The sequence below is a fragment of the Megalobrama amblycephala genome, linkage group LG4, assembly GCF_018812025.1.
Source record: "Megalobrama amblycephala isolate DHTTF-2021 linkage group LG4, ASM1881202v1, whole genome shotgun sequence".
Lineage (NCBI taxonomy): Eukaryota > Metazoa > Chordata > Actinopteri > Cypriniformes > Xenocyprididae > Megalobrama > Megalobrama amblycephala.
Genome location: NC_063047.1, coordinates 17,122,854 through 17,136,500, shown reverse-complemented (window position 1 = coordinate 17,136,500; position 13,647 = coordinate 17,122,854). Strand labels below are relative to the sequence as shown.

General features: G+C 36.6%; 1 protein-coding gene across 1 annotated transcript; it reads left to right on the top strand.

Annotated features, from left to right (window-relative positions):
- Positions 1-6,311: 6,311 nt before the first annotated feature.
- Positions 6,312-8,411, top strand: LOC125266087 (leukocyte elastase inhibitor-like). The gene is made up of 6 exons (XM_048186557.1): positions 6,312-6,675; positions 6,830-6,967; positions 7,060-7,177; positions 7,402-7,544; positions 7,657-7,824; positions 7,914-8,411. The coding sequence occupies exons 1-6, from the start codon at positions 6,508-6,510 to the stop codon at positions 8,325-8,327; spliced, it is 1,149 nt and encodes a 382-aa protein (XP_048042514.1). The 5' UTR covers positions 6,312-6,507; the 3' UTR covers positions 8,328-8,411.
- The last annotated feature ends 5,236 nt before the right edge of the window (positions 8,412-13,647 follow it).

The following is a 13,647-nucleotide window of genomic DNA, read 5'->3' as shown; positions in this document are numbered from 1 at the left end:
GATATAAAGTCGCAATTGCGTGATATAAAGTCAGAATTCTGACTTTTTTTCTCGCAATTAACTGATGGTCAGTGTCTCTGTCTGTAACAGTGCATCCAACGATAGCCGTGCTGCCGTGAAGTCTGAAGCTGTTGGTGTATAAAATGTGCCACTTCAGCTTTGTCTGATTTATTGCGCCTCCGCCACAACTGATTCTTATTATTATTACTATTATATTGTTATTATTGTGTTAAATTCATTAGTGTATCCATTCTGTTAAAAACAACTTTTATTGCCCAAACACCTCGACTGTAATTTGCAGAATTGCATGATTCTACCCTTGAGTTGCAAAGTTGATGAAACATGATAGGAATTGGTGTTTTAGTATTAAGCCCACTAGATGGCAGTAAAAGCTGTTTTTTCTCCTTGAAACGCTGCACTTGTGTACAAGGTTACCGTGGAAACATTCTATATGCATATTCCTGCATAATGCATATGTCCGGAGACTAATCTTTGTGTCTCCTTCAGTAAAATCAATATTTCTTTATTGGTAAATCGGCGCTAAAAATAATCCTTTATGATGTCCTCTATTTTATGTATAATAATAATAAAGCAGTAATCCTGATGGTCAGTCGCAATGAAAGGAAACGCAAGCAAAGTAAGAACTGTGAGAAATAACGTTTCACACAGTAGTGAGAAAAAAAGTCAGAATTCTGACTTTTTATCACGCAGTTGCGACTTTATAACTCAGAATTCTGACTTTTTATCACGCAATTGCGACTTTATAACTCAGAATTCTGACTTTTTATCACGCAGTTGCGACTTTATAACTCAGAATTCTGACTTTTTATCACGCAATTGCGACTTTATAACTCAGAATTCTGACTTTTTATCACGCAGTTGCGACTTTATAACTCAGAATTCTGACTTTATATCACGCAGTTGCGACTTTATAACTCAGAATTCTGACTTTTTATCACGCAGTTGCGACTTTATAACTCAGAATTCTGACTTTATATCACGCAATTGCGACTTTATAACTCAGAATTCTGACTTTTTATCACGCAGTTGCGACTTTATAACTCAGAATTCTGACTTTATATCACGCAGTTGCGACTTTATAACTCAGAATTCTGACTTTATATCACGCAGTTGCGACTTTATAACTCAGAATTCTGACTTTATATCACGCAGTTGCGACTTTATAACTCAGAATTCTGACTTTATATCACGCAGTTGCGACTTTATAACTCAGAATTCTGACTTTATATCACGCAGTTGCGACTTTATAACTCAGAATTCTGACTTTTTATCACGCAGTTGCGACTTTATAACTCAGAATTCTGACTTTATATCACGCAATTGCGACTTTATAACTCAGAATTCTGACTTTTTATCACGCAGTTGCGACTTTATAACTCAGAATTCTGACTTTTTATCACGCAATTGCGACTTTGTATCTCAGAATTCTGACTATTTCACGCAATTGCGACTTTATAACTCAGAATTCTGACTTTATAACTCGCAATTGTGAGATATAAACACGCAATTGCGAGTTAAAAAGTAAGAATTCTGAGATAAAAAGTCGCAATTAATCTTTTTTTTTTTTTTTTAGTGGCTTTTTTTTTTTTTGTGGCGGAAACGGGCTTCCATATGTTGGGTCATTTTTGACCGAGAAATTTTACATTTTGGATTTTTAGAATTGTTTTACTTCATCAGAATGGTGCAAAACATGGTAAAGGTTTTGGCACTTGCTGTGTGAGAAAAAAAAAAAAAAAAAAAAAACCACACAGGAACATGATTCGGAAAAGGTTAAATGTTCATAAAAAACTAGTCACTATGGAGGACGAGAAATGACTTAAGTATACAAATAAATAAATAAATATGTAAATGCATAGTTAAATTAATAAATAAATGTAGAAATACATAAATAAATAAATGAATGAATAAATATATGAAGAAATAAATATATAAATAAATAAATGTAGAAATACATAAGTAAATAAATGAAGAAATAAATAATTAAATGCTGAAATAAATAAATAAATGCAGAAATTCACAAATAAATAAATGAGTCGCAGTTGTATTGTTGGCGGTCAAAAATGAGAAATGAACGGGAAGCGAATTGCATCTAGTGGAAACGTTTGGTACTGCGGCCAAACTAAATCTTACTGAAAGCTCATTTTTTAAGATATCAACCGAACTTAACTTGTTTACATATATTGCTTTGATTTTTTTCACAGTGTTTTGGATTTTGATGTTGATATTGCTATTAACCTGCTTCAAAGTTTTTATTTGCTTGCTTTTAAGTTAAGGCCATATATGCTTGAATGCTTGAATGATTATGAAATTAAGTAACTGCAATACTTCCTTTGTTTGTTATAAGATAATATGACTAAGCAACAGTTGTGAAAGTTATGTTTTTGAGTTTGATGATTGTAACCAACCACAAAGGTCAACAATAAGGATGAAGAGAGCATGTTGGAACCTAAAGTAGAGGTGAGCCAGACGAAGACTTCAGTGAAGAAGAGGAAGAGTGCTAGAAGAAGACGACAGCGTAGGCTTAGTAAGCAAGAGATACAGAGACTGATACACCTAAAGCAGGAAGATTGGATCATAGACATTGATCAATTGATGAGTAATATGAAGTTGGAATGTCCCAAAATTTAGTATAAAAGTCTGAGGAGTAAAAGACCTCCACAGATGCTGCCTGCATTAAGCATAGAAGGACATCTGATACCCTAACGAGGGGCGCTTAACAGCTGCATCTCCAATATTGCTGGATAAAGCTCGGATATAGAGCTTTTTAGCTTAAGCTGATTTAAGTTTTATTTTGTTCTATTTTCCATTAACTGCTTTGTATTGTAATCAATAAAAGAGATATTTTATTGTTACATTTGCCTTCCAAGAGACTTTACTTATTATAACTACAAACTGAGCCTCGACAAAGAACAACCACAAGGTAGTCTTCTACGTCATTCCTGAAGGACTTCAACCTGCCGGCAGGTGAGTATCTTATGATTTAGACTAGATTTGACTTTCCTTACCCTACCTGAATAATCCTAAAAGGTTAAAAGGTGTAGGCTACTATAAATGGTCACACCGACTAACATGGCGCCCAATGTGAGTGGCTTGAGGTTTGAGTTTTAAGTTGAAAGTGTACATGTCTGTCCAATCCAGAAAGGATTTGGTTAGATACTAGTCGAGAGAGACTTAGTATATTCCAGTCCAGAGAAAGGACTGAAGGGCCAGGAAACAGGAGACCTAGAGAGGGTCTAGAGGGGCTATTGCATTGAAAAACCTGCAGTAGGGGATGCCGTAGTATGGCAGGTAAATAATACATACACTCATGGAGTGTATGGAGACACTGTGTGGATAAAATTAGAGAATAAAGACAAAAACAAACCGTTTAAAGATTAATCATGAAAAAAAGATAAAATAGTAAAAATAATTGACCAGCCCACAGTAGAATTACAGAATAATGGAAGTTGGTCTAAAAGGTCTTTGGTCAAAGGTGACTAAAACATTACGAAAGATACGGTGGAAATGAAGCTTAAACATGATAACAATCAACGGTCAGAGAGGAGTGATAAGAGCAGGGACATGACTAGTCTCAAAAAGCAGAACGAATTACATTGTGACAAACACACAACATGAAAAAGACAGACAGAATGGAAAAATAGGCAGTGCTGTTAGTTTAAAGTGTAACAGGCTGTTTGTTGGAGGAAACTGTGTAATATGTGGATGTTTTGGAGAAGACATATGGTGGGACGGTCCAGCTAAAGATAAACCTATAGGTGTAAAAAGGATCTTATGGAAAAGCCCCTAGAGGAACCAAAAATTAGGTGCAATCAGTATAAGGAGCATCTAAAGGGAGCACTATGTGTTATATGTGAGGAATGCAGAATAAAGTATCCCAAACTAGAGGTAATAATGACTCAAAGAACAGGAAATCCGAAGGATAACTGTGAGTGTGTATGGACAGGCTTGAAATGGATAAAATGCAAGGAATGCATTAGTGATATGGAAAAAGGAGAATTACTGGTGATAGGAAGGCATAGGGTGTGGGCATGGCAAAAAGCTCATGGTTTAGTTAGCAGTAGTTGGAATCCAACAAGTGTGGGCCTAGATAATGACAGCTAAGCAACAGCAGTATTGATTATTTCTGGACGTCAAGATGTCGTGCAGGAATAGAGGAAGTTCAAAGCAAACGGTTGCTAGTGGATCCAGGGAGTCTGGGCCATGAACTAGAGAACCTGAAAATGTGCTTTGATGACAACGGACGACCAGTGAAACCAAAGAAAGGGAAAGGAATTATCTGGTCAATTGTAACCGTTGATGCTGATGGAGAACAAATAATGTCACCAAGAGTTGATTTCCCCAGGCGAGGTGGATGTGATGAGGAAAATGGTAATATGAGATGCCATTTTGGACAAACTGATGAAGAACGTTGGCCGAACAAAATAATACAAAAAGTTACAAGAGTCGGATGTCTGCCAATAGACTTCTGGAAGAAGAATGCTGGTACAAAGCAAAACCTATTATGGAAGGTGAAACAGAAGATCTACCGGCGCGCAGATTTACTTTGGAAATTACAGTGATTGTGAATTTGACCACAACATCAGAACCTGAAGTACTCGCCTGCGCCGTTGAAATGGAACCGGTTCGGGAATAACGTTGCAGGGTTATTCTTGAGTCAGGAATTTCCATTTAAAATGAAGGGGATGGAGGGGGCCCCCGGAAAACTCCCATTAATTGTTTTGTTTAAATTTTTCAGGAATTATGAAATTGGATTATGGAGAAAAACGTGAAGACTGGGCAAGAAAAATGAAGAAGTGGAAGGAACCATGCCTGCCCAAACCTGTATTACTGGGAATTTTGATAACAGTCCTAGCAGGAATTTGGCCCTTAGTTGACTTTGCTACACAATTGATAGTAGTAGAGACCAAATTTATATACATGAAGTCACAAATTGTACTATAGTAAATATAAAAATACAACAAATCTAATGTAACAAATGTTCAGAGATATTAAATACCTTCAAAGTTGGAAATGATATAATGGTAAAATGTAGATAAAATGTAGAAAAATATGGACTTGGCACAAGAAAAGTGGGATAGAATATGTAGGTCCTGGAGAGAAACATGGATGCTATCAAACACATCAAGAGCAAGTAAAAATAGATAAAGAATATCAAATTGACCCAACACAAGTAAGCATAACAACCAAATAGACATGAACTAAAAACTAATGACAAATCCTGTATTCGTTTTTGAAGGGGAATGTCGTAAATATTTTACAAAAAATAAATATACAATGTATGACACCCTATACAAAACTAAAAGACCCTTTTCCATGGATAAATTGGCATAGTAAGACCAACAGAACAGCAAAAGTGATTATCAGGCCTGCAATGTATTCTGGCCAAAAGAAAACCTTATACCAAATAAGTGTGAGCACAACAAAACACTGGGAGAAATGCCCAGAGCGAAAGATACACAAATGTACAGGAGAACAGTATAATTGGGAATTGCATAGTATATGGCATAAAAAAGGCCTTTGATGGTTATAAAAGATCAAAACTGCAAAACTATGACTAGATATGAAGGACAATTCATCAAAGGTCGAGGAGAATATTAAGTAACTCCTTGTCCATGTAATGAAACGAGTCAAAAATGGATTTGTGGAGATGATTATAGAGCCAGAGCAGGATTAACCTGGGATAAGGGAAAAGAAAGTAAACACTGGTTATCATTACTGGTGGATTTACATGGCAAGGAATAAGATCACAAATTATGGAGAAAAATACAGAATTATGGAAACAGAAAATGGTACAGAAATATATGTGTGTGTGTGCTGTGTATAACTATTATGCATATATACATACACACACATGCAGTTTATGCAATTTACAACAAAATATCTAAGTTGCTTTTTCTCATTTATTCACTGACAGCTCTCCTGTCTCCAGAAATAAAGGTCAGAGGTGTTGCATGTGCTGTGTAGTTCTAGACTATATGTGAATGCACAAAAACATTCAGTATTCCTCAAAATGAATAAAAACTGTGAAATGCAATCTCAGAATTTTATGCAAACCTGTAATAATTAACTATATTAAATTACACAATGTATTTAATCACACTTTATTAACCAATGTCTTTGCTACTTTCAATTTTGGTGTGAAACATTTTCTTTTTTCTTTTGTGATTAAAAAAAACACACTAGCAAGCCCAGCCCAGGTAAGAAAACGTAATGCAAATGCAACTTTTCATTAAAAAAAAAAAATAACTAAATAATGCAATTAGTTACTTTTTTTAGGGAGTAATGCAAACAACCCAAGCATATTTTCAGGATTTGCATAGAAACCTTATCACTTCCTTATTCTGATGAATGCTGTGTGTCCAGTTAAGCCCAGGTAAGATACGAGAGGGGGTGGTTAAACCAGTTACATTTATACTCATTTGAAAGGTTTCGTTGAAAGTTATCATATTCAAAAAGGGGGTTTGAGTTTTTATTTGCAGCAGTGCCATGGAGAGTCTCACTCGTGCTAACAGTCTCTTCGCTCTGGATCTCTATCGGGCTCTGAGCTCGAGGAACACCGAGGGAAACATGTTCTTCTCCCCACTGAGCATCAGCACAGCGCTCTGCATGGTCTACCTGGGAGCCCGAGGACACACATCTGAAGAAATGGCAAAAGTATGAGGAACTGACACGTTACCACTCATTTTGTTTCCTTTTGTTTGTTTGTTTGTTTGTTTTTTGCACCATTATAATGTGATTTGCCAGTGAAAAATAAGCTTAATTATCATAAAAAAAATGCCAAAATGCCCAAAATGTTTTTCCCTTGCAGGTTTTGTCCTTCGGTTCAGTCTCTGATGTTCACTCTCATTTTAAGACCCTCACTTCATCAATCAACAGTCCATCAGCCTCCTACATGCTCAAACTGGCCAACCGCCTCTATGGAGAGAAATCCTTCAGCTTCTTACGTGTGAGTCCATTCTGCCTTTAACAAAGAGACATTCTGGTGCTTTGCCAAATCCATGCTTTGCTTCCTTGAAAGTGTTGACATGTGTCCCGCAGGAGTATTTGGACTCCAGCCTGAAGCTGTACCACGCTGACCTTCAGGCTGTGGACTTCATTGGAGCATCTGAGAAGTCAAGACAGCTCATTAACAAATGGGTGGAAAGTCAGACAGAGAGTGAGAAGTTAATATGTTAGAATATAAAAAGTGAAATTGGTTGCGTCTCAATACTCAAATTGATGCTTCCTCGTTTCCTCGCTCCTCCGTCCTCCTGCCTGCCAAAGTGATCTTGAAGGACATCTCAATTCTCTAATTGCAATTAATCTCTAAAGTGAAGTAAACGAGAAGTAAAATGTATATAACACTAAAAATAATACTGTTTTTAATTTATTTCTTTTCAGATAAAATTAAGGATCTTCTTCAGCCTAATTTGGTAACTGAGTGGACTAGGCTAGTTGTGGTTAATGTCATCCAATTCAAAGGGAAATGGATGCACAGATTTGAAGAAAAAGACACTAAAGAAATGCCATTTAAAATAAACCAGGTGTGATCCGCATTATGTTTCAGCATATGCAAAACAAATATAATGTTCACGTGTCATTTTTGTAGGCTAAATATATGCATTTCTTCATTTGATGACATTCGTCTTCAATCAGAATGAGCGCCGGCCTGTGGAAATGATGTACCAGAATGATAAATTCCCCTTCAGAAGCATCCCAGAGTATGAACTGCAGGTGCTGGAGTTGACATACGTAGAGGAGGAGCTCAGCATGTTGATCCTTCTTCCAAATGAAACTCAGGATGGCTCGGACCCTCTTCTGAAGGTCAGCAAAAGTGCCATAAACAGATAAAGATGGATAGTTTGGATCGTGTGTATGTTCATTTTCAGTATCTGTGTGTGTGTGTTTGACAGCTGGAGAGCGAGTTAACCCTTGACAAGCTGCTTGATTGGACCAAAAGAGACAAAATGTCCAGATGGATGCAAATCATTGTCCATTTGCCGAAGTTCAAGCTGGAGATTGAGAGCTCCCTATCAGAAATACTGCAAGAGATGGGTATGATCTCTGTGTTCCAGGAAACAGAGGCTGATCTGACAGGCATGAGCAGTCAGGACGGCCTCTACGTGTCAGCGGTGGTTCATAAGGCCTGTGTCGAAGTGAATGAGGACGGCACTGAGGCATGGGCAGTCAGTGCATTGCTAAATCCGGTAGGCTATGCTCGTCAACAATTTCAGAGTTTCACAGCCGATCACCCCTTCATGTTCTTCATCCGGCACAACCCCACTAACAGCATCCTCTTCCTCGGCAGATTTAGAGGCCCATCCTAGAATTCTCGTGTTTTTTTCTCTGTTACAACCAAATGAAGTGTGTTTTTCATTGAATGATTTATCAAATAAATAAATTACACAATATGCATTTGTTTTTTTTGTGTGTGTGTGTGTTCACAAATAATTCAAGATATTCAATTCAACTCCCAGAATGTTTTAAAGGGGTCATGAGCTGCCTTGTTTTATTGTTTTATAATGTTTTTTATAATGTTAATATTTTTACATTAAAAATAGTCATAATTTAGAAATAAAAGGCATTTTTCCTATTTTCCTAAATGTGCTATCCTGATTTTATCCCTCTGATTTGAATGCTCTGTTTTAAGGGGCGTGTCTGCTGTGAGACTTCAGTGTACACGGCCACTGCTGTGATTGGCTGACATCTTTCCATTTGAGATAGCCAAGTATTACTCTCTCTTTTAGTTTGTTTTTACTATTACAACTCTCAAGGTTAACTAATCGTGAAAAGTGTTGCATCTATGGCATTATATTTAGATCGTGGCATGAAAGGTTGCAGTGATGATCATGTAGTCGATCACTGACATGTTGTTGAGCGCATGAAAGCAGTGATCTCGTCATTGCAACTCAATTTCTGCACACAAACGAATGCGTTCATCATAACTAACAGTGCAAACTCAATGTAACTAAGATAATCGTTGAATAAAACGGGAGTTTTGGTGCAAGTCCAGAACTCAGTCACTGATAAACTCGCACAGTTTGATTGACAGCTCCAGCAATTGCAAAGGGAGCGTTCTTTGATCACTTTATATAATTTATCCACCATTTAAATAGCAGATTATTTTCATCCTACTAAGAGAAACAACTTGAAGTTGAACATTTAGTCACTGGTTTGATTTACTGACACAAAGAACATCTGACTGTACATGAATCATTAATATCAGATCAGGCATTAGAATTACTGACATGTTGTTGCATTACTGTCGAGTCCATATCGTAAAAGTTTGCAAAGCCTGCACCGAAATTTGATTGATTTACCAAAGAATCCACAGAGAAATGTACCAAATACAAATAAATAAAGCTCAACTGAGACATTCACATTGTTGAAAAAAAATAACCGTATTCCTAACATTAGTATCCTTTGAAAGGTAATGTTATTTTAGTCCTGTACCGCTCTTCATTCCTAACACGCCAGCGGGCGGGGCTTACATTGTAATGATGAAGTGGGCGTTGATTTCTTTTGTGGAGGCGGGGTTTCACCTATCTAGGCTCATTCCAGGATCAGTCGTTCGATGGGCCTGGTGTCCTTTTATTGGACTAACAAGGAAGATTGTAGTTCTGAAACTTACAGGATATTCTTATATAATGCCCTCTTATATTTCAAAAGCTCAAGGACAAGTTGATTTTTCAATTCATGACCCCTTTAAATGTCTTCTTATTTAATACACTAACAAGTTGATGAGTTGAATTGAGGTGTTTTAATTAGTGAGACACCTAAAACATTCAGAGAGATGGGTCTCTAGGACTGGAGTTGATAAACAATGATTTATAGTAATATCTTTATTGACCCATTTGAACCACAGCAATGATTTGAGCATGACCCTTACAGTGTTATTCAGTTTTTTCTTTTCATAAATGAATGATAAATCTAAACTTCTATCATTTTTTTTTTTTTTTTTTTTTTTTTTTTTTGCCATTTACAAAAAAAAAAAAAATACTGACAACTGCAGTTCTTAGCTTGAAAACTTTTGGTCTAACTTTGCTCTGGTAGTCTATACATCATATGATCTGTACTGACCTCTAGTGTCTGGAAACTAATAAAGCAGAAATAATAGAATCAAAGTGTGTTTACTCCGCCACTAGGTTGTGCAATAACCTCAACTTTGTGCCTTCATTGAACGGTGTGTTAAAGATTAAAACATGCAAAATAAGATGCATTACACCACATTCATTCATCGGTTACTGTGCAGGAGGGGAAATTATATGGTGATCAAAAACAAATGTAGTTCATGCTTGATTTGGCTTGATTCCTCAAATCATATGCCTGTCAAAATAGAGGTGCGCTGCTCAAAGTGATTATGATTTTTGCTTGGTGCATGTTAAAATATCTAGGTTTAAAAAAAAATCCCACAGACTTACATTTAAAAAGAGACCCACGCCATTTATATAGAGACTCATCTAAAATAAATTCAAAGCTATGAAAACATGTTTGCAATGTAGCAATTGCAATGTCCAGTGCATTATGTGAACATGCACATTTTTAATGTATAGTACAAATGCTTTAGTGAACTATAAAGTGAGATTTAGCACACCTTTTTGTGAATTTATGTGTTAAAGACAGATCAGATAGTGAGGTCCAAATGTCAGTACTAACCTGATATGATACATCCAGGGAATCAAAATTATAACAGTTCTTTTATGGAATATTACAGTATTAATTATAAATTGGTTACCCGTGCACATCATAATTTAATTTAATTAATTAAGGGGGACACTACAGGCAAAAACACAGTTTTTTCTGGCACCTGTCAGTTTTGAGATTTTGCACTTTTTGGCTTTTCATAAAGTTTTTTTCAGACTGGTGGAAAGAAAACATTCAAAACACACTTTTAAGTGTATATTTTATAGCACTTTATCTATTTGCGTCTATAGATTTCAGATTACAGCAAATATCTTTAAAGGCCGTTTTCTCAAAATGAGTTTTTTCTCATGAGTCAGAAATCTCCACTTACATACACCAAACTTTAGTTTTATTCCTATCTATATTCTGAAGGTTTTCACAGAGGGAGCTGTTGATGTATAATTTGCCTGATTTTATACATTTTATTCCTAAAAAAATGGTGAATTTTTTTTTTTTTTTTTTCAGGCTGTTGATAGTATTTTCTGATTTATGGAGTGATAAAAAGAGCCAAAATTCCCTCAGTAAAAACCTTTGAATTTATTATGTCCAAAAATTTAAACGAGAAATTTAAACCTGACGTCATCCAATATTCAGATTTTTGTTCAAAAATTTATGCAAATTAGCGCATATTTAATTAGATAACGCCTAATTAGCATATTTAAACATAACATTTTAGTAAACTTGTAATACAAAAAATGTTTGCAATTTTTAATGTAATCAATCAGCTGGGGTAGCATGGTGATATTAGTTAATTTTTTTAAATCCTTAATTAATTATTTAATGAATTAATGTGACTCATAATCTTGAATCAGAATCTCTTCTCTGATGACGAGGGCGGGGCAACCTGTCACTCACATGAGATCCACCAATAGAGTGGTGGAACTATGGCATCACTTTGCAGGCCAATCGGCAGTTAGCGTCATGCTGGTTCCCTCGACAAAAACCCGCTTTTCCCCTAGGATTTTGGATTATTGCACAATTAAGCTCTGTGATCAACAAAATAATTATAATAGGCTACTTACACGTTTTGTACGTCAAGATCATTTCACAGATGAACACAACTTTATGAATTTTGAAGCCCAAATAGCTGCAGTCGTCAGAAGGTAGGCTATAAGCAAACTACACCACGGTCGCAAAATTTCAATGTCACCAACGCTAAGCTTTCGACAACTTTTTCAATCTTTATCTAAAGCATAACTAGGCTGTAAAATATGAGCATAACTATGGTTATATTTTAGTATACATTTAATGTCGCCTACAGCCTCTGTAGTCCCATTTAGGTACTTGTTAGCAACCGTCATTTTCAAGACATGTAAGTCACAGGCACAGGTAGGTGTGTTAATACTGGTGTATTTTATGCTGTAGAATAAAACGTGAAAGTATCTTGAGCTTGTGTTAACCACGGACCTTATTTAAAGATTATAAAAATAGAACGACAGTTCACTCCTTTTACTTGAGAATAGGCGAAACCAAAGCCACTGGAAGGCAAGCCTGCAACCTTTAGCCAAAAAAGCGTAACGGCTAAAGCTAACGCTCCGCCCCCCGCGGTACGCAGGGAACGAGACCAGAGGCTGTTTTTTGAATGGAAGTCAATGGACGAGAGGCTTCACTATGCTGATTAAACAGCTTTTGTGGGGAAATAGCTAAACATTTAATTAATCTACAGCCTGTTTGCCAATCTTCAGAATGTTTTACACTAAACAATACTTTCGTTGGGAACTATATGTAGATTTTAGCTTGATAAAAATGTATTTTTTTAAGAGAAGGCAGACTAGGGAACGTTGCGACTGACGTCACTGCCATTACACGATAGGCTGAGAGGTGCCGCACGTGATTAAGGTAGCCGTTACGCTTTCTCCAATGGTAAGAGATACAGACCCTCTTATCTCCCCATTATATACAATCTCTGGCGAAACTGCAACTCGCAATATGGCGGAATATGTCCCGCCTTCTAAGTAAATGAGCCAATCGCTGATTCACTGCAGCGAGCCGTTAGAAGCTCGATCGCTGACTTGCGCTTTGGACTGCACATGCGCATTGGCTCGTATAGCCTGAAAAATACGCTTTTTTAATGCTATTTGAGCACATGAAACAACATTTATGGGACAGTTCATGTCAGATTTTGTTGCTGATTTGAATTACGTTATTTATTTGTGACTTCGCCAAACAGTTTTTGAGATTTCAGGATTCCCCCATTCAAATAGATAGGACTTGGCCTGCATCTGCATACCATCCATCCTAAATAGTATGTGACATTAGTAATATTCAGTACTATTTAGGGTGGATTGGTATGCACATTGGGATGCAGGGTTGGTCTTGGATGCCCAAAATAGCTGCTCTGAGGTGTTGCAAATGTGGCCACAGAGTGAACAGTCTTTCCTTGAAAAGGACTTTGCCTTATTTCAGCCATTTAACCAAAAACCCATTCAAAAAACCCATTTACTTTGGAACAATGGTACCGGAAGTGCTAAAATGCTTACTCGTTTCCAGGTTTTGGCTTACAAAAATGTTTCATAGTTCCACCACTCAATCGCAAATCACACCCACCCAACCATCCAATCAATTCCCCACAGACAAAATCAAGCCCCGCCCTAATTGTTCTTGTTCCAGAAGCCGTTTCACTCGGATATACAATCACAGCCGGGAAGAAAATACGATCGCAACTTCCATTACATGCCTTCAACTTCAACATCTCTATTTGATCACACTCTTTTTTTACATTCTATGCGTCTATTTACAGTGTTGACAAGGCCACGGTACTGCTTTTACACTGTTTTTTAGTCCACATATTGAAGCGAAAAAGAGAGATAGAAAAAAAGCAAGAGACGCAAGGAAAGAATTCAATTGCTTTCCATCATCTAAACTAATCAAAAGCAGATTTGAGTAAAACAGCCACGGAAAATGACTCAAATATGTTCTCGTATAAAAAGACAAAACAATCCAAGTGATTCTTCAATTTCGACA

Bases quoted from the DNA above. Each gene is read 5' to 3' on its own strand.
- LOC125266087 (XM_048186557.1), top strand. From the start codon at position 6,508: ATGGAGAGTCTCACTCGTGCTAACAGTCTCTTCGCTCTGGATCTCTAT. The intron at 6,968-7,059 runs GTGAGTCCATTC...TGTGTCCCGCAG, and splicing joins AATCCTTCAGCTTCTTACGT to GAGTATTTGGACTCCAGCCT. The intron at 7,545-7,656 runs GTGTGATCCGCA...GTCTTCAATCAG, and splicing joins TGCCATTTAAAATAAACCAG to AATGAGCGCCGGCCTGTGGA.